The 21,247-nt window shown below is 28.8% G+C and overlaps 1 protein-coding gene across 6 annotated transcripts in view; it reads right to left on the bottom strand.

The window, feature by feature from the left end:
• LOC129958356 (serine/threonine-protein phosphatase with EF-hands 2-like) overlaps positions 1 to 21,247 on the bottom strand; it is a 136,712-nt gene that overhangs the window by 88,291 nt on the left and 27,174 nt on the right. For 4 of the 6 annotated variants that reach the window (XM_056070786.1, XM_056070788.1, XM_056070789.1 and 1 more), the window contains exons 3-5: positions 7,117 to 7,244; positions 6,606 to 6,623; positions 434 to 536 (exon numbers count right to left, since the gene is read on the bottom strand). In XM_056070786.1, coding sequence (XP_055926761.1) covers positions 434 to 536; positions 6,606 to 6,623; positions 7,117 to 7,244 — 249 coding nt within the window. The remainder of the gene's footprint in view (positions 1 to 433; positions 537 to 6,605; positions 6,624 to 7,116; positions 7,245 to 21,247) is intronic. The other 2 variants (XM_056070787.1, XM_056070791.1) reach the window with 1 other exon arrangement.

Genomic DNA, 21,247 nt, shown 5'->3' with positions numbered 1-21,247 from the left:
TCATCAAAAAAGCATCCTTGATGCAAAACATGTCCAGTTTATCGAGGCTGTCTTAACCATCCTTTGATTCGGTGTTCCATTAGTGCAAGTATATTAAATTCACGTCTGAATCAATTCTTTTCGGAAATTTTGAGTAACTAGAAATATTGATGATAGCTATGGGAAATATTATGAAATATTTTTCATAACTAGAGGACACACGTCGCTTTTCCTCTGAATGGTGTTTTTTAGTCTGTAAATAAACAATTTTTTCGTAGCAGTAAAAGGAGAACAATTGAAACTCCTTGAACTAAAGGTTGCAACGATTAAATAATTTCGTAAAATTACGAATCAATTTAATTTTGTTATTTGGTGAATAATTTATGGAAACTCTGTATAAATACTGCTTGTTAACCAATTAATGATTAAAAATAAACGAAAAACAAAAACTTACCTGCTGGACCGTATGGACTTGGTAAAGCGATTGCTCCAACGAGTCGATTTTTGTTTTTGACTTTAAGAATGTGTACTAACAAGTCAGTGAAGAAGTTGTACAACTAAAAAATAAATCCTGCTACATTAATCTGTTATGATGATTAAAATACTACACACATGTATTTTGAATTTGAATGAAGCACAGTTTCTAAACAGAACACATTGGTGGACATAGTCAAGTCCATGGAATTATCTTGATTGCTCGCCAATGTGCTAAAATAATTATGACGGAATGACCGTGAAATAAATTACGTTCGATTGTTGAGCTTTCATTTCGAAGCTAAATGATATTAAGTTTTCCTTTTTTTTTCTCGTTATAAGCAAACGTTATATTCTACTTTATAAAAAAAAGTGCATCATTTAATAAAATCTTTGAAACTATAAATAATTTAGAATAGTTTTGATTTGGATAAAAGATTTATAAATGCATATCAATGTTTGCTACGAAAGTTTCTGTAATTTATGTAATACAGAAGTTGTAAAGTATGGTTATTTTTTTATTCACTGATGCTTGTTTCATTCGTTTTTTCTGTAATTATTAGTTACATCATTCATATCTATTTGGAGAGTAATTCTAGATTCTAATTCAATAATTCGAAAGATACGCACTTCCTATTTAAATACAAGTTATTTGCCACTCCGTGATTTACACGATAAAGTTGACAAACCACTAAATTTACATAAAAAACCACAGTCAAATTAAACCGCAATTGGGCAACACTTTATAACTTTTTAAGAATAAGGAATGAAAACAAGCATTTTCGAAAAATTAATGTAAACATGTCAATATAATTAATTAGGTTGCCAGCGAATCTTCCCAAATTTGGATGATACGGCTAGACACCAATAAAAAGTAATCTAGATTCTGATTTTTTTTTATGCCTCTCATTGGTTCCTGCAAATTTATTTCCAATTTTATTCATTTTCCGAGATTATTTTAATGAATTTATTTTATTTATACAGTTGCTTGTTGAAGATTAATCAGTAACCGTTCAATGGAAGGTATGGTGCAAATTCCGACAATAATATCTCCATCAATAAGTACATGGAACGAATAGAACTTAAAATACTAAGAGAAAATGGTACGGCGATTGTTGGCCAAAGCTTTCATATGATCTGTTTTTAAACATTAGTATATACAATATTTACTACTTGATTACATTTTGCACTTGACTGCATTATTTACAACTTACTCTTCTAATTATTTATTACTTGACTCTTACGAAAAATTTGGCATTAAAAAATGATTCATGTTAAAATGTTTAAAGTAAATGTTCTATGATACTTTTCTTTTTGAATTCTGTCATTTCTTCTCACCTAAAGTAAAGAACATTAATTTGCATATATTTGATACTGTGTTATTTCATCTAAATATTCTAAATAAATGTATCTATCTATATATGTATAATTAAATTTTTCAAAAATTGAATTTGACGTAAAAAAATTTATTCAAATTTTGATTACTTCGTATTATCTCGAATTTAACATGCTTGAATTATCTTAATTTGAAATCCGAGCATCTTTTCATTACAGCCACTAACTATTGCTTGAGTTAATGATTGTAATAAAGTTGATTTCACATAAAACGCTTAAAGGACCACATCATTAAAAAGCCGTGACTACAGGTGAAAGGTGTCACGTGTGTTTGTTTATACGTATCTTAATATTTAGAAAGAACTCTTTAAAATTAAACAACTCTCGCTTTAAATACAGAATTTTACCACGCATTTTGTTGTTTCACTAAACTTAATCAATAATTATCTAAATTCTTATCAATTACGACCGGTTAAATGCGATTCAAACATATCAATTAATTTTAAATACAAAATGACCATCATTAAAGCATAGGTACTTAAAGCTCAACTGGATTTAAGGCTCAAGGCCAAACGTAACATTAGTTGAAGCATATACGATTTATACCATAGCAAATTTATTTACAAATAAATTAAAAAAATAGCTTGTTTGCCGTAGTACATTCTTTATAACTGAGCTCTAAACAATTGATTTTTCACGATGGTCAACCTGTACATCAACTACTTTTAAATTTTCTGGGATCATATTCAGAATTATATTTTTGGGCTCGTTTATATTTTGCGGAGTTTTTCTTGGGTTTGAATTGTCGTTCAGTATAAATTATTGGTAAAAATAATTCTTATTAGCTGTAATTTCTTAAATTAATGAGATCTTATGAATTTTTAAGGGGACAGTGGATGAAAACGGGCAATTTTATTTTTATTGTTTCATCACCAAAATATATGTTTATATTCAACTGAAATAGTGTTATAAAATGTGTTGTTCCATAAAATAAATATTTGAAGCGCTAAGAAGAAAAAAAGTACATCTTAATGACTTTTCTGAAAATGATGTAATTAGATTGAAATATCTTTGAAATGTTCCAGGTGGTTTATTTTTTGAAGAATTTAAATGAAATTGATAATAAAGATTTAGGTTAAACATTAAAAGAAAATGGGGTATGCATTTTACGTTTCGAGTTTTTTTTTTAGATAGTTAAAGGCCAATTTTAGTTCAGAAAAACATAAAATTCCTATGAAAATTCAATAAGTGTTCATAAAAATATTTCTAAACAATGAGCATTTAATTGGAATGACAAATTCATGCGCAGTTTTGTTCCAAATCAATTTACATTGGGTAATACAGAAAAAAATTAGAAAAATAAAAAATTAAAATCCTGGAATGTTTAAAAATTTTTAAAAATTATAAATCGTTTAAATTTTTTAAAAATAGTATATTTTGATTTAAAATGTACTATCTTTAAGAAATACTATTATACTATGCTATTTTTAAAATATACTATTTTTAAGAAATTTAACGCATTTATATTCTAATACATATGCATAAAAAATTTCATAACCGTGATTGAATAATCCCCAAAAGGATCCATTGTCCTCTTAAGAAAGAGTATGTTTTTTTTTATCAGATAAATTTGCAGAATGAGAAGCTAAATTTTTTTTATTAACCGAATATATCTCGTCGATCTATCGCTCAAAAAAGTCTAAATTATACAAAATCGCAAAAATTCCCTGAAAAAGGATTCATTCAACAGTGTAGAAACTTTTAAGCTATCGGTTTTGAAGGTTGTAATCTTCTAAATTTGTTTATTTTTATATTCAGGGTCATTAACTCCTCGTAACAGAAGTTTTGCTTATGGACGAAGCCATCAGCAAATGAATTCAGTTCTTAGAAAAATAGATAGCTCATTGTTTCGATGTGAAACCTCAGAAAGAAACGGAAATGTCAAGGGCAGGATATCTAGTTCACGGAAAGAAGTCTGCATTCTTAGATTGCATTCATTTTTCTTTTGGTTCCGGTAAAAATTCAGAGGTAAGTCTCCAGAGTGGGATTGTATGTCAATTTACAACAAAGTTACCCATATACAGGGTGTGAAGAGGTTAAGTTATGAAGGCATTAAATTTGCAAAGGGATATAGCTACAGTTATAAAAGTGGGTCTAATGATAAGAAAATGAATATGCGCTACACTACTGATTACTCGCGACACCACTGTTAGCGGAATGTGAAACTTAGCGTCCCTATCCCAATTACTGGAAATATTGGGAGGAAGTCATTTTCAAACTATTCGGTCTGGTAAAGTATACATCTTCATCTTCACTAAAAAGTCCTTGGATGAAAGAGTTCTTAACAAACCATCGTCAGGAAGAAGATCATTAACATAAATAAATTCATAATAGATAACGAACAATTACTTCGATTGTTCATCATTTGATCATAAGTATGACTAATTCATAATAGATAATGAACAATTACTCTGATTAGAATAATCATACTATCGTTTTTTCTCGCAATATTTTAATATTCCCACATTTTATACATAATAAATCTTAATCCTTTTTAGATTATTTTTATATAAGGTCAGGAAGGGTAATAAGAGGCAAAATTGGATAGGAATTTGGAAGGTAATTTGGAGCTGAGGAAGGAAATTTATATATATTATATCTTATAAAAGCCACACACTTAAATAAATAGATGATTAAATTTATTTCATTGAGTCATTTTACTGATTAAAACAATTAATTATGACTATCCTAGAAAATGTAAACAATTCCTTATGGATTATTTATCTCTTCCTTATCCTTTTACTATTCTCTCTTTAGTACAATTTTATATAGGGTCAGGAAAGGTAATTAGAAGGGAATTTAGAGCTGTGGAAGGAAATTTATACATATTATATCTTATAAAAGCCACACACTTAAATTAATAGATGATTAAATTTAATTCATTGAGTCATTTTACTGATTAAAACAATTAATTATGACTATCCTAGAAAATATAAACAATTCCTTATGGTTTATTTATTTCTTCTTTATCCTTTTAATATTCTGTCTTTAGTATAATTTTATATAGGGTCAGGAAGGGTAATTGGAAGGGAATTTGGAATTAAGGAAGGGAATTTATACATATTACATCTTATAAAATCCACACACTTAAATTAATAGATCATTAAGGGGACACGGTACCTTCACAACATTTTTTTTTTAATTTTAAACACTATACAAAAAAGTTTTATAATAGTGCATGTTAACATTGAAATAAAAATAACCTGAAAAAAAAAACACAGTTTTAATCTGCTTGTTTAAGAGAAATTTAGTTTTTTTAATAAAAAATTTCAATTTTTAAAATTTGCTACTACTTTTTCAAATATTAGTATTTTTGCTTCGAACTTTTTTTATAGATTCTCTGAAATATATTACACAAAATTGTGCATGGATTGCAAGGTACTTATTTTAATATAAATTTTTACTATTATATATGGTGAAAAATAGGGAAATTTAGCAGCACCTCTTTTAACTCTGACATTTAAAAAAACTAAACAAGTGAATGCTTATTACATTTATAATTTTATTAAATTCATAATGCTGAGCTTGTACACAAAATTTGAAAGCTCTTATTTAGGAAAAATGCCTTAGTATTTTAAAAACATGAAGATGAAGAAAAACAGAACATGGAGAAAAAGACATTTAAAGTTTTGATTTATGAATAAAAATTTATTTACATTTTTCTCAAGCATATATTTTGGACAGTCATAAAAACTATATAATTTAAAATATATATTCAAAAATTAAAAATGTATCTTCAATACAAAATATTTTGTAGAGATTTAAATACTCATTATTGCAGTAAAAAGAAACATTTAGAAAAACAGCTGTACGAAACCGCCAAAATAATTTAGATTTTTTAAAAATAAATTAACATACCTGGTAATTAAAATTTATTGAACAATTGATTCAAAGCACCCAGGATTGTATGTTAGTCTTTCTTTTTTTTTTTAAAAAAAATATAGTATTATTTGAGTTAATGAGCAAGTTTCATTTTTTTTCTTGACTAACTCATGCGCAGCAGATTTGTTACGTCTTCTCTGATACACACGCCTATAATCCCTCCAAATAGCTAAATGTCTAGATTGTTTTTTAGAAGAATGCTATTTTCAGCTTGAACATTTTCTAATGATTTAGATGTCCCGACATTGAACTCAGAAACTGCATCTGCAACTGCAATTTGGATTCCACACAGTGAAGCAGAAATTTCTTTTGAGCACTTACTCCATATTATACTATGAAAACTTTCGTCTGAATTCTGTGTGTAACATCTTGTGTTAGGTTGAAAAAGTTCATCTGATGCTAGTCGTTGATAAATTGGCATAATTTTGGAGACACATTTCTTATTTAATAGTGTTTTTATATATGTTTTATGTGAACCTGATGTTCTACCATTGGTCGAAATTTTCTGATTAAAGCACCAAGAATTTTTAACAGAAGGACTAACTTATCTATTAAAAAAGAGTAAAATAATTCAATATTTCTTGCGCTGTAATACTAGTTCGGATACACCGAGTTTTTAAAGGCAATTTTTAAAGGTTCAGGCCCTTATAAATTCCTATCATTGCGAATAAAAACCTTAATAACTTTCAGAATAATATAGATACAGCTTTAATATTTTAGTTTGATGTAAGAAGGGTATAAGCAAGCAAATGATCCATTAAAAAATTTGATATGTTGATCATTTTTCAGGTACCGTGTCCCCTTAAACTTAATTCATTGATTCATTTTACTGATTAAAAAATGATTATCCTAGAAAATATAAAAAATTCCCTTACGGTTTTTTTGATCTCCTCCTTAATAATTTCCAGTGATGTAAAAATGGTCCATGAAATCCGAACGGGCAAAAGGGTAAATGAAAATTTTTAAATAAATCTGATTAGAAAACAGCTTTGATTTCAGCTAAATTTGAACAAAATTATCCTTATTTCTAATAATTAGACAATATACATATATATATCTATATCTATGCTCTTTTTTGCATGCTTCTTCACAAGACAACAATAAAAATTAAATTTTTTCACATCTTTTATTTTTTTCATGCGATTAAAAAATAATTTAAAAATTCTATTGTTTTTTAATTTTTTTTTTGACAAAACAATAAAATTCTAATTAGCACTTTTGAAATTTTGTCACAGCCATTCACACATTTATACTATTATTATAAAAAAATGTTTCATTTTAAATTTAAGCTGAATTTATCAATCAAAAACGCCAAAACTTTATGTTACTAATCAAAAATACCAACTAAGACTATTCTGAAGGGTATAAACGTTTTCTAATACTAACCTTCGTCTGATCCTGCTCCCCAGCATATTCCAGGGTTGTGAAAATGGTCCACGAGCACCTTCGCCTTACTTCTTCCCTGGCAAGATACCTCCTGTACCACTTCTGAATCAGTATAGCAGCATTGAAGGCTGAAATAAAAAAAAATTGATAGCAAACAAAATCAGTTATTGAGGTTATATTTTCAAAATGTCGTATGTCAAAAACCACATACAGTCATGTATAAGAAAGTTTCATGTAACAACTGGAATCACTAGCAACTAGGGATTGCAATACCGGACCAAAATTTCAATACCGGTATTCGGTATTTTTTAAATCTTAATACCGGGATACCGGTTTTAATACCGGTATTAGAAATTTTAGAAAAAGAAAGAAAACACAGGTGTTTCTTTGTTTTATTTGCCAGTTAATCTTGCCATCCTCGATAATTGAACCGAATTCTTCTGAATGTGGATAGATTTGTGGGTAAAAAAAATTTAAGAAAATTTACTCTAAACTTAATCAGATTTGAATTGGTTCTTTTCTTTTCTTCTCTTTCATTTTCATTTTTAAAATCATTATAATTATGTAAATACCATAAGACATTTTCTATTTCGGTATGCCTGTGCGATTTTTCACAGATAGTCATGTGTGCTGTTCTTTCAGTGACTGCAACATGAAATTTATTGTTGCATTAGCTGTTAATAAATTAGAGTCTCTCCGACATAATGCCTCAATAGTCAATTTTATTGGAAGTAGATCTGATATAGTTCTGGATATTAAGTCGAATTCACTATCTGAAAAATTAATTTACAGGTTTAAGTCGATTATTGTTTTTTGGATTGGATTTCGCAGTTTCAAAAATCGTTCCATCATTAAGAGTAAACTGTTCCAACGTGTTTTAGAATCTAATATTAACATATATTCTGTGTTATTTTTCAGTTAGTATATATATTTTAGTAATATATCATTTTTATAGGGGAACGTTTAAATATCTGAACAATTTTTCGAACTTTATAAATTATAGGAAGCAATTCTTGATAGGTTAATATTTCATCCTCATTAGCAATATCTTCTTCAACAATTACATTGTCATTATCTTCATTGTCAATATCACTCTCACACTTACTCTCTTCTAAGTTGGAATCCGAAGTTTCTATATCCACAGTATTTGGATTGTTCTGTGCTTTATTTTTTTGGTATAATACATCTATTACTCCTAATTGAATTCCATGTGCATAGCACAACTGCTGATTTGCACCAATCAACTTTCCAACTTGTTGCTTTTTCAGTCGTTATGGATACAATTTCTTCTTTCAGGGATAATCCATGTTTCATTAATTTAGATATAAGCAATTAATTAAGCCATTAATTAGCTAATTAATTTCGCCCGTTAGGGAGACATAAAAACAAAAACGTATACTATTTTGCTATGTTCGCGATCCCTGAACATATAGTGGAGACAATTTTAAAAATTTCTAGTAAATACCGAAAAACCGGTATTTAAACTTGTGAATACCGGTATTACAAAATTGTACAAATGGCTCAAAATACCGGTATTGTAATCCCTACTAGCAACAGAAGGTATTTTATGGCGACATACAATAACCTCATATCACATACAGCAATTAGAGAGTATTTAAAACGATGCAACTGATAGTAGTAAATAGGATAGTGGTTTAGTTTAGTGTAGGTATATTAACTTCCCGTTTTAGCGCAACACTAGGGCTATTTGGAACAACGGTCAGATCACGAGGAAGACACCTGAGCTGGCACGTCCCTCTCCCAACTTCCACTCTATATCAGCGGAAGGACGTTTGGCCCCGAAGAATTTAGCATGCTCCAGACGGACTTACACTACAATTCTTCTGTGGAATCAGGTCTCGAACCTGAAGCTACCCGGTTCCGAAATAAGATAGTGGCCACGATGTGTTAGCAAAAATCAAGAATCAATCATGTTACTTTCGTTTCAGGATGCCAAAACTAGTACTTTTGGACTATTGTACTCCCTAAAGCGGTGTATGCAGTAAGATTCAGATTTTTTCATTTGTCGTTTTCGATTGTTCTATTTCATTTTAATCCAAAACTTTATATTTGTTGTTCGTATAATTAGTTCAAGAGGAAATAAAGTTTTCAAGAGTTGCACTAAAAATATTTTGTATAATTTTATTAAATATTGTGACTGAGGTGTTGAAAACGGGGAATTAGTAATTTCGATCACACAACCTACACAATGCGTTAGTCTAAATGCCAGTGTTTCTATTAAAGCGAATTAAAAAGATGTGTCGAGTAAAAAAGCGACGAATTTAATTCAAATTTTCTCTCACCTAAAAAATAGAGGGATTTTTTTTTTAAAGAAACATTTATCGATGAATTTGATTGCAGCATTATCGAGTGCATGACCTTATTATTGGGGGAAAAACTCTTCAGTTAAATTACTTTATGTTTTAAAAGAAAACAGTATTAATATTATTTCTTTATTTTTGAAAAAAAAAAAGATTTATATATGGTGCTACTTTGGTGACTACTTACTACTACTTTGTCACTACTTAAAATAAATCTTTTCATTTTCTTTAAACTGATCGCTTTGAGATTTGAAAACAATGCTTTCGATAAAATTTTTCCTGAATATATATATATATATATATATATATATATATATATATATATTTGTCTGATCATAATTATTGTAATATTAAATTCTTATTGATAAACATGATTAGAGAGATGCAATTAGTAACTGAACGAGGAATTAAATTTTTAGAAGTAGTGACAACGGCAATAGTAGAAATAAAATGCTGCCCTTGATCAAAATTCACTATCAATAATTGATATAAAAACCAAACAATTATACAGGGTGTTGCCAAATTCAACCGAAAAACTCAGAGGGGTGATAGTAGGCATCAAGAGGATAAAGAATCCCCATACAACATGTCCCAAACGACGTTTAGAGGGTGAAAATCGCAAAAATATAGGGAGTCGGAGAACTGTTGAAAACTGTAAAAAATTAATTAAAAAATAACAAATGGTGTTTCAAATATGAATTTTTTTTATGTGAAAGTACATTCTTAAAGGCTGTTTTTCATGTAAGTAACATGCCGATATGATGAACCAAGGGGTCGTAAATTAGTGAAAACGAAAAAGTAGTTTAGAACCCTTATCTTCAAAAATATTTAAACTTTAAGAAAAATAAAGGTTTGAAAATATGAAGTATTTTATGCTCTTTAATATAAGACTGTAGTGTGAAAACTGAGGAGGTTTTAAGATATTCAAGAAAAAATAAAATGTTTGCAGGGAAACATCGTTGCAACATCAGCACTTTTGTTTACAGAGGGTTTTGCCAAATTCGAAAGGTAAATTTAAAGAAGTGATAGTAGGCATTAAGGAGACGAAAAATTATCATAAAACATAGGGTTGCAGGAGACATTTATTCTGTGAAACTCGCAAAAACAGACATTAGAAGAGACAATTAGCCTGGCGAAGAGAATGGCCCCATGAAAAGTTTATATAAAAGTTTCCCATCGTCTCCTCTCACACTACAGTCTTTCTTATATTAAAATGTCTGTGCTGTAAATGTATGCTGTATCTGTATTCCACCAAATCCCATGTAAATATAAAGTCGCACCATCGTTTGCGACTTTATATTTATTTCTTTGGAAATTCTTATCGCCTTTTTGTCTATTATCACTCCACAGAATTTTTCGGTAGAATTTTGCAATACCTTCTGTAAACATCGGTGCCGATGTTGCAGCAATGTTTACCGGCAAACATTTTAGTTTTTCTTGAATATTTTAAAACCTCCTCAGTTTTCACACTACAGACTTATATCAAATTAAAGAGTATAAAATTCTTCATATTTTCAAGCTTTTATTTTTCTTAAAGTTTAAATATTTCTGAAGATAAGATTTCTAAACTACTTTTTCGTTTTCAATAATTTACGCCCCCCTGGTTCATCAAATCGGCATGTTACTTACATGAAAAATAGCCTTTAAGAATGTGCTTTCACATAAAAAAAATTCATATTTCAAACACCATTAATTGTTTTTTTTTATTAATTTTTTACAGTTTCCAACATTTCTCCGACTCCCTATATTTTTGCGATTTTTACCCCCTAAACGTCATTTGGGACCTCGTGTTGTATGGTGATTCTTTATCCTCTTGATGCCTACTATCACCTCTCTGAGTTTGTCGGTCGAATTCGGCAACACCCTGTATAGTATTATTCGCTAAAAGCTTACAAGGAGAGGTTCAATGTACGAGGTAAATTCAGTTCGGAATGAGATTTAGTATAATGGTAGTATACATTTAGAATGTTCACTCACCAAAATATTAAAGCACAATAGCCAGTCAATTTCGAGAAAATGGCCTTCAAACTTTCTGCATAGTTTATATACTAATAATGTAGCACCTGCCCCGAGACGCGAATTGTATAGTAGTAAGGGCACTGTGGTAGCATTCGGAAAACCCGTGTTTGATTCTGGGCTAGAATTTGTTAGCTTTTCTATTTGTATTTTTCTAATTTATTTAAAATTAATTTAACAATTTACAAACAGTTTTAATTCATATGATTTTCATTTTTTTATGCAAAAATAAACATTTATTCCCCTAATTGTTGGATTATAATTTAATTTTTAGAAGAAAAATAATTATAAGTACGAATGAATTTTAAAAAATATTCGATTACTTAAATTATATTAGGAAATTAAAGATGGTTTCAATTAATACGATACTCTCTTTTATATGGAAAAAAATGAATGTATTTTCTCTTAATACTTAAATTATAACTTATTTTTTAAGAGAAAAATAATTATGTTCATGTATATTGTTCCTGAATTATAACTATAATTTTATTTTTTAGTATTAAAATAATTATAATTATAATTTTTACTATAAAAATAATATTTCAAAATAACTATTTTTATCATTAAAAGTTTTAAATTTTTGGATTTTAATGAAGTTAAATTATTTATTATAACTCAAATGTTAATAAATTCAGAATGTTAATAATCAAAACGAAAAAGTAGAAAGAAGGTGTTAAATTATGCAATGAATATGCAGATGGTTTAAAATTTTTAGTAACATACGATATGCTTTGCGAGTTGCCCGATTTTCTGAAGAAAAACAAATATTTTTTGAATTAAAATGAATTTTTTTTTAAATTTAAGGTTTTTTTTGTAGATAATCCTTATTTATGAATTTTGCATGATGTTAAAATATATATATTCTGTTTGAGATGTTTTTACGATAATTACCATTGTATCTCTTATATATAATAAAAAATTAATGAAATATTTTTATGATGTCAGTCATTTAATTACCATTTATTATCATTTGATATATATATGTAATTATTTTTCCTACTTAAAAATAGAATTATTATTCAAGTATTAAGTGAATAAATATTTATTTTTGTGGGTGATTTCTTTTTAAAAAATCCATTTTTGATTGATGAAAGAATTACATATTAATTAAAACATTCTGTAATTTTATTAAAAAATTTTTAAAAAGAAAAATGCTTCCATATTTTAATTTTTAAAAAAAAAATATAATTTAGGTATTAAGAGAAAATACATTTATTTATCTATATAAAGATTAGAATCATATTAATTGAATCTTTAAATTGTTAATTTTATTTAAGTAATTCTAAATATTTAAAAAATTCATTCATACTTCTAATGATTTTTCTTCTAAAAATTAAATTATAAATCACGAATTAGGAGAATAAATATTTACTTTTGTAAAAAAATGAAAAAAAAAATTAATTAAAATTGTTTGTAAATTGTTAAATTAATTTGAAATAAATGAAAAAAACAAACAAATTAAAATTATTCTAGACCAGGACTGAACTCGGGTTACCAGAACGCTCCCACAGTGCCTTAAACATTATACAAGCCACTATACAGCTTGCCATATATTAATAGTATATAAGCTATGCAGAAAGTTTGAGGGCCATTTTCTCGAGAGTGACTGGTTATTGCGCTTTAATATTTTCGTGAGTGAAAATTCTAAATGCATACTACCATTAAACTAAATCTCAACCCTAACTAAATTTCAACCCTCGTGCACTCCCGTTGTTAGGTACTTGTGCTTATTAGTAACATCAATTATATTCTTAAAAATGGAACCGATTTTTACCATGTTTAATTTTCTAGAATGTTGCATTTTAACACAGAGTAAGAGAAAAATATTTTAAGTGGATTTACATACGAAAGATTATACATAAAAAAAGATAGTGCATTAAAAAGATAAAGAGATAATGCATCAAATTTTTATTAAGTAAGAGAAAGATAATGCATCAAATTTTTATTAAGTAAGAGAAAGATAATGCATCAAATTTTTATTAAGTAAGAGAAAGATAATGCATCAAATTTTTATTAAGTAAGAGAAAGATAATGCATTAATTATTTTTACGCGTCAGCTCGGCGGCTCTTTGGTGGAATTCGGTCTCAAACTTGAAAGCACTCTTTTCCGAAGCCGAGACTTTATTGCAAAGCCAACAACCCCCCCTCCCCCCTCCTCCGGGCCCCTCTTTTTTTCTTTTGAAAAGTGAAATTTAACAAAAGAAAAAGAATATTAAATGAACCAAATATTTTTCTGTTCAGACAGCAAGAACAAAACCAAAACTCATAAACGTCAATGAAAAGAAGGAAGAAAGAAATAATAGTAATAATAATATAACTGGAAGAATGAAGATTAATCTTGAATAGAGTGAAAAAACAGGCATTAGTTTGTCCCATTCTGATGCCCATAGTTGGTCTGACTGTTGCTTTTGTGTCTCTAAATTTAAAGGCGGAAAGAGTTGCTTTTGGTCTCCAAATCAATCAATCTGCAATGTGAGCAATGAACTTCCATGAGCTGCTCTCCGACCTGCGACATTATTGCTTCATTTTCTGCCTTGTTTTCGTTTGCTTGATCGTTATATTCTCAAAGTGAAATAATAAGCAAAATAGATAAAAATCAAAAATTCAATTTTAAGAAACAATTTTAGAGGGTGCTCCGTAGCCCTTACGGATGAGTTGTTATATATCTATTTCAGTTGCCTACACTTTTAAAGTCTTTCTGTTTGATGCTTTCATCCCTAAACACTCTTTATAGGTGCTCTAAATCAGGAGAAAATAAAATTGTGTGAAAACCTGAACTAAATGTTTCAGAGAACAAATGTATAAATAAATATGCTTATTTATGTTGGAGGAATTAATTTTTTAGAATTTTTTTTCAAAATCGAAATTTTATTTTAATTTCTGTGGTAAAATAATTCAAGTAAAATTATATATCAGAAATGAAAAGCGATTCGAAACCTATTCGTCTACCTTTGCGTTTTCCAGAAGAAATTTTTTCCACCAGATCACTGATGCAGTTAATTCTTTTTATCTTTTGTTAAGTCATCAGTTGCATGCAATGTCCGGAAAGAGATTAATATAGAAACGATTTGCTATAGTTCTTTCTCTTAAAATAGATGCTAACGGGATCTTTTTCATTGATTGTCAATTACCAGACAATTCTGCTACTTTTTTTTTCGAATTTTCCGTCTAAGCATTAGCTTCTTAAAGAAGTAGTAACAACGATATCTATTTATTTGAACTGACATTAAAGGAGCATGAACTGGAAAATTTAGCATTGGAAATACATTATATGGAAAGTAAATTTCTACTTTTTATCAATCGAAGTACAGAAAGAGTATCGTAATCGTTAAAAAATTTGAAATCGAGATTTTGACTAATTCTTATATTTTGTAGCATTCCCCGTTTCCCAGTACTGATAAGACATTTACAGCCAGTTGTGTCGTCGCTGTTACTTACTAAACTCCTCGAGATAGCCAGATGGTGAATCTTTTCACCTGGGTGGTCTCGCCTCTGTTCATTAGCGACTACAGTGAAAGACCACATGTGGAAATTTCTCGTTCAAGAGATATTGAGAGTACCTTCAAAGAGAAAGGGATGTTCAAACATCTGATGCTAAATGTTTCTCATTGTGAAAGGACTATGATAACTCCGTGTTCCAGAATAGTTAGTTATGAAAGGTGCATCACACAAAGGACCTTCCCACGACCGACTGGCTCTACTGAGAGAGCATATTGCTGCACCCCGATTGGCCGAAAGAGAGCTCAAAGGACCAATGTAAATTAAGAGGCAGAGATTGTCGCCGAAATAAAATGCGGAGATTTTTTTTAGGAGAAGAGAAGAAACGAATTGCAGGCAGACTGTTGGACTACGCCCACCAGTTCGGAGTCCGAGAGCCAACTGAATTTCAAGATAAACCTTCGACTTCGACTGTTGTGTCTCCTACTACAGGTGCAAATAACTATTTATTTAACCAAGATTAGAACAAGTTGTTCTTTTGTATATATAGGGCTGTAAAATAAAGAATTGTCTGGAAATTCTGCTTCGTTATTTGATCAGTCTAGATCAAGACATTACAATTTCAATGGAATTAATTTATTATAGATATACATTGCTTCCTTGACTATACGAGACGTTGTTTTGATTTCAAAGGGCTTAAAAGGACGTTACCAATCGCCCAGTAAACTCTCCTAACAGTCATTCGTACTATATATCAGCTGCGTTTATTATATTGATTAAGATTATATGAATCCGTTTAAATAGCTGGGAATTTAGATGTCAAGTGAAGTGGAAGGCTATGACGCAAATTCTTGAGGAAAGAGAGCTTCGAATCATACGCTAAGTGCGAGAAACAATACGAATTTAGAAAAGCTATTTCATAACTTAAATGCAGAAAATTCCAACAAAAACCAAGAAACTTTTTTCTACGACAGCGTGGTAGATAATTTTTTTTACTGTCGGCTCTTAAAATATTTGCTGTTATTGGAAGGGAAATTGCCTGTCGAAGTAACAAATTAGTAATTGACCATCAGCAAATAAAGTATATCGTTATTAATAATTATGTAAAATTACGAATTTTAAAATTTAAGCTATGGAATTCTTATTTAAAACTTTGTGATATATTGTGACGCAAAATCTTGTGGAAAGAGAGCTTCGAATCATACACAAAATGCGAAGAATTTAGAAAAGAATGCAAGTTATTTCATAACTTAAATGCAGAAAATCCTAACAAAAACAAGAAACTTTTTCTATGACAGTGGGGTAGACATTTTTTTTTATTTTTTATTATCAGTTCTTAAAATATTTGTAGTTATTGGAGGGAAAATTGAGCGTCGATGTAACAAGATTAATAATTGACCATTAGCGAATAAAGTGTTACGCTATTAATAATTATATGTAATTGCGTATTTTAAAATTTAAACTACGAAATTCTTATTTAAAACTTTGTTATATATTGCTATGCTTGACATTACTTAACTTTGGCGCAGTATGGCTAAATATGGCTCTTGCGCCAATAAACCACACACAAACCATTACTTAACTATGTAAAAATATATTATGCATGTTGCTATGTAAAATTATTCATTATAGGCCCCAAATTTGTCACCCTTGGATAAAAAATGTGGAGGGCGTGGTGCTGCATTGGTGTTATCTGACCAGGTTTCACAATTATGAGCTCCATCATTAAGTAGTTTTTAACACTTCACTGGCACTACTCCGGAGACATTGGGTTGCATTATAAGCGCATAAAACGCATATAATACAAATTTTTATTCAAATTATATAGACAAATTTTTACTCAGATCGCAAAATTAATTTTGGTTGCTAATCAAAATAATTGCGTTGTCCTTTAAGGAGTTTCAGAAGCGATTGCGACCAACAAAGCGTTATAAGCTTCTTAATTGGTTTTTGGATGGTAGATCCATCCAAATGGTTAAATGCCATAAAAAATCCATAGATGTTGCGTCAAGGCGGAATATTAATAAGGCAAATAAAACAATTTATGAGTTTGCAGCAGCGTAAATATCAAACTAATATCAAATTCATACGCTCTCATGCGATTTAAATTGTTCTTGTAAACTAATTCAATTTTAATTTCTGAAAGGGTTTCATCAATTAAGTTATATTTTAATTTTACTATCTAAGGAAATTTTAAATTCAATACCGTTATGAAACAATTTTCTAATTAATTTTCCTGAACCCTTCAAACATTAAGCCAACTTATAATAGATAATATAAGATAATAGATAATAAAGATAATAGATAATATTAGGAGCAGTTTAGAAATAATTTAATTCTCTTTCTTTTATTTCTTTTTACATTTAAAACTAATGAGAGTGGCCTCCAGTAATTTTTCTCAAATACTCTCCAGTGAAAATATTTCCCCCCTCTCAACATCATGAAAGATGAAGATCCTCAGAAAGCTAGAAGTACTCAGATTTTTATTTTTCAAAGTGCCACTCATGAGAGTTTTGTGCTTTGTAGTACAATATTGAAACTCTCATGCGCATTTTGAAAGTCTTTTTTTTTTTTAACCAATTGAAACGAAAGTTTGAAATAGAACTGCAATTTAATAACAATATGACACAGCAAATTTTATTTATTTAAGTTATTGCGCTTTTGAATTTTCCCGTTTATGTATATGCAAATGGACAGGCCAACATACGGCTAAAATTTTGATGGATTTGGCTCAAAATTTGATACAAATATACACTGTAGATGGTAGAACTGTGTGTTACATTTCATTGACATTTTTTAGTATTGCGTTCACTTGCTCGCAGACAAAAAGGCAAATATACATTCGTAAAACAGACTTCATTCAAAATTTGATAGAAATCTACAAATTTGGGGTAAAAACCACATACCAACTTTCACCCATCTAGTTCAAAGCGTTATCGTGTTCACAGACAGACATAATTTCAAAAATGTGTTTTTTCGGATACAGAGAAATTTGAAATTAAGAAATTCATCTCAATCTCGAGTTCGATGATTAGAGTTCGATTATTATAATAATTTATATACTTTGTATATGTAATGATTATTTTATACTATCTGTAAATATTAATTTTAATAGACTTATATTGTACACGTGCTCTTAATTTTGCTTGACCTTCATACTGTATACATGCTCTTAAATTTCTAGACCTTTATATTGTACGCGTGCTCTTAAATTTTTAGACCTTTATACTGTACACATGCTCTTAAATTTCTAGAACTTTAAATTGAAATTTTTTTACTAGAACTTTAAATTGAAATTTTTTTTTCTCCCTTTCATGAAAAGACTTTGTAGATGATTGCATTCTTTTGATAAGTTCACACTTATTTTTACAGTTTGCAGTGTTTCGAAACGAACGAAATTACTTTTCCTTTCATCGCGATCCTGGAAGTGATTTTCTTTTGTAGATATTCCTAAGTCACAAAAACAGGACTATGAAAAAGCAAGTGATTTTGACATTTAACTCTTTAAAAGAGTGATGGGCGTTAAATACTCTCTGGAAAATCAAAACCATTTCTTATTTAAAATGTGATGAAAGGGTTCGTCAACAGCAATGTGTCAACATTTTTATTTTTGTTATTTACAGTCTTTAGAAGTATGCACTGGGGGGGGGGGAGGTTCTAATATAAAAGAAAATTTAATGGTCTAATTTTTTTCTTTCTTACTCAAAATCCATAGGTGGATTCAATAAAAATGCTAATTTTCTTTCTTCTTTTCTGTCGCAACAAAGTAAGATTAGAAAGTTGATACACAGCAATTACTTTCAGAATGTCTTTCATGAATAACATGGAACAAATGAAAGCTGAATTAATAAGTTAAACTGAAAAAAAAGAGTGTAATCTCAGTCTGTTTTTTAAAAAAATTACTTTTACTTAACTAAATCTTTTATAGAATCAAATTACATTGACCAAATCCTTATAAATAAATCTCTTCATGTTTTTTGGGGCGTGAATTAATTCACATCAAAAACCACATCATATCACCATCACAAACAAATTACATCAATTCACATTCCCTTAGAAAGTTGCGGGATGCTACAGTAAATATCAAAACATTGCAAATAATATTCAGTAATTACAGTTTCATTCGTATTTGCAAAGTTTTTATAATTTTCAAAGTTTTGTAAGCAAGTTTTTACTATTTTCGGCATAGAAACTTATAGAGACATGATTAGTACTTGTTTTTGTGTAGCTGTGTTATTTGGCAAAAACTGCGTATTTTTTGAACTCAAAATCTATTTTTTTTTCAGACTTACATTTCAGTTTTCAATAGCTTAGTAATTACTAACTGAATCGCTGACATTCCCTTGGAAAGTTGTGGGATGCTACAGTAAATATCAAAAGGTTGCAAATAATATTCAGTAATTACAATTTCATTCGTATTTGCGAAGTTTTTATAATTTTCAAAGTTTTGCACGCAAGTTTTTACTATTTTCGGTATAGAAACTTATAGAGACATGATTAGTACTAACTTGTTTTCGTGTAGCTGTGTTATTTGGCAAAAACTGCGGGTTTTTTGAACTCAAAATCAATTTTTTCTTCAAACATGCATTTCGGTTTTCAATAGCTTAGTAAATACTATTTGAATCGCTAACATGCTTGTTTTCTTAGTATAAGTTTTGATCAATTTAATAATAAATTAATGAAATACTTTGTTTACTATATTTCTGATTTGGAACATTTTAAATAAAGAAATATGTATTAAAAGATTAGCGTTTATTTAAATATTTAAATTTAATTAAAAATTTCAGCTCAAAATTATTTTTTTAATTGCGAAATTTTCCTTTTTTACATCGCAGTTATTTATATAGATTTTCCCAATAATCTAGAAAATGAAGTAATTTTGATTTTTTTTATCGACTACAATGCCTTATTTATACTATGTAGCTCATGACTTGTTATGAAACTAGCTTCATATCCGCAATTTAAAACTGAAAATTTTAGAAATTTGCTCATTTTCGTCTTAGTTTATATTCCATAATCCATAAAGTGAGTCCATTATCATATCATACCATTTTCTAATTTTCGAGACATGCTACAATTTTTTTTTAAACATTAAAAACGCATTACACACTTATCAAATAAATTAATGAAGTCAATTTATGCTCACAGGATACACGTCCTATATACTGTTACCATTTTATTTTGGAATCTACGGTGCTCCTTACAGGAGGAATAGTAACAGGACATCACATCACAAAATTATTTGTATTTAGATTTAGATAATTTCCTACTCCGATTTTTCTCAAAACTGTAAAGTTACAATTGACTCAGCATTGTTTTATATGTTTCATATATTTTGTCTAACGCAAGCAAAGATAATTCTGTCTTGCAGTAGACGACCGCTCTTAAACACTTGCTTAATCCCACGACTCTACTGATAAGATGAGATAATCTTTTGTTAAAAATAAGAACGCACTCTAACTTTTCCATTAGATCCGAAAGAAGCAGAATATGACAACTGAAGCTAACATACTATCGTGTCTTATAAGTTTTCTAGAATAAGAATCTAGTTTTAATGACGTTATCAAATAAAAATGAAAAAGAAAAGAAAAATCTCCTTTCCTGCGTTCATCATCATTTAACGACACTGTTGAAATTTTCTCAGTTTCACATTTTAAAAAAAGTAAAGAAAATGTGAAAAAATGAATGATATATATATATATATATATATATATATATATATATATATATATATATATATATATATATATATATATATATATATATTGAAATTTTGTCTGAATTTTAATGTAATGTACTTCGGAACTCTAAAAATGCATAAATGTATGTAATGGTTTATAAACTTTTTGGAAAAAATAATATACTTGACAATTTTTTTCGACCCAAAAATGCCAAACTCCTCCTAATTTTTAATTAAAAATCATAATTAAAATTTTTAAAAATCAAATCTTAGATGCCCATTCCCACCCTCCAAAATATATATGTACCAAATTTGGTAACTCTCGATCAAATGATTTGCCTTGTACGACTACTTCTAAAATTCACACAGATAATCTTACAAATATTCATTTTAATTATAAGTATATGCCGGTAATAAAACGCTAGTTGTCCAAAATAAGTTATACATTTTCACTCGTTCTTCTGAAAAAAAAAAAAAAAAAGTCTGACAACAATTTGGGGGGGGGGGGTGTTTTTCTTGATTTATTGAATTTTAAAAAATCGCTTTTAGATGCCCATTTCCAATCTCCAAAATATATAAGTGCTAAATTTGGCAACTCTAGATGAAATGGTTTGCCGTGTACGACTAGCTCTAAAGCTGACACAGGCAATCTTACAAATATTCTTTTTAATTATTA

This window comes from Argiope bruennichi, chromosome X1, assembly GCF_947563725.1.
Source record: "Argiope bruennichi chromosome X1, qqArgBrue1.1, whole genome shotgun sequence".
Taxonomy (NCBI): Eukaryota; Metazoa; Arthropoda; class Arachnida; order Araneae; family Araneidae; genus Argiope; species Argiope bruennichi.
Note: the sequence above shows the minus strand (reverse complement) of the source record. Positions and strands in the feature narration are given on the sequence as shown.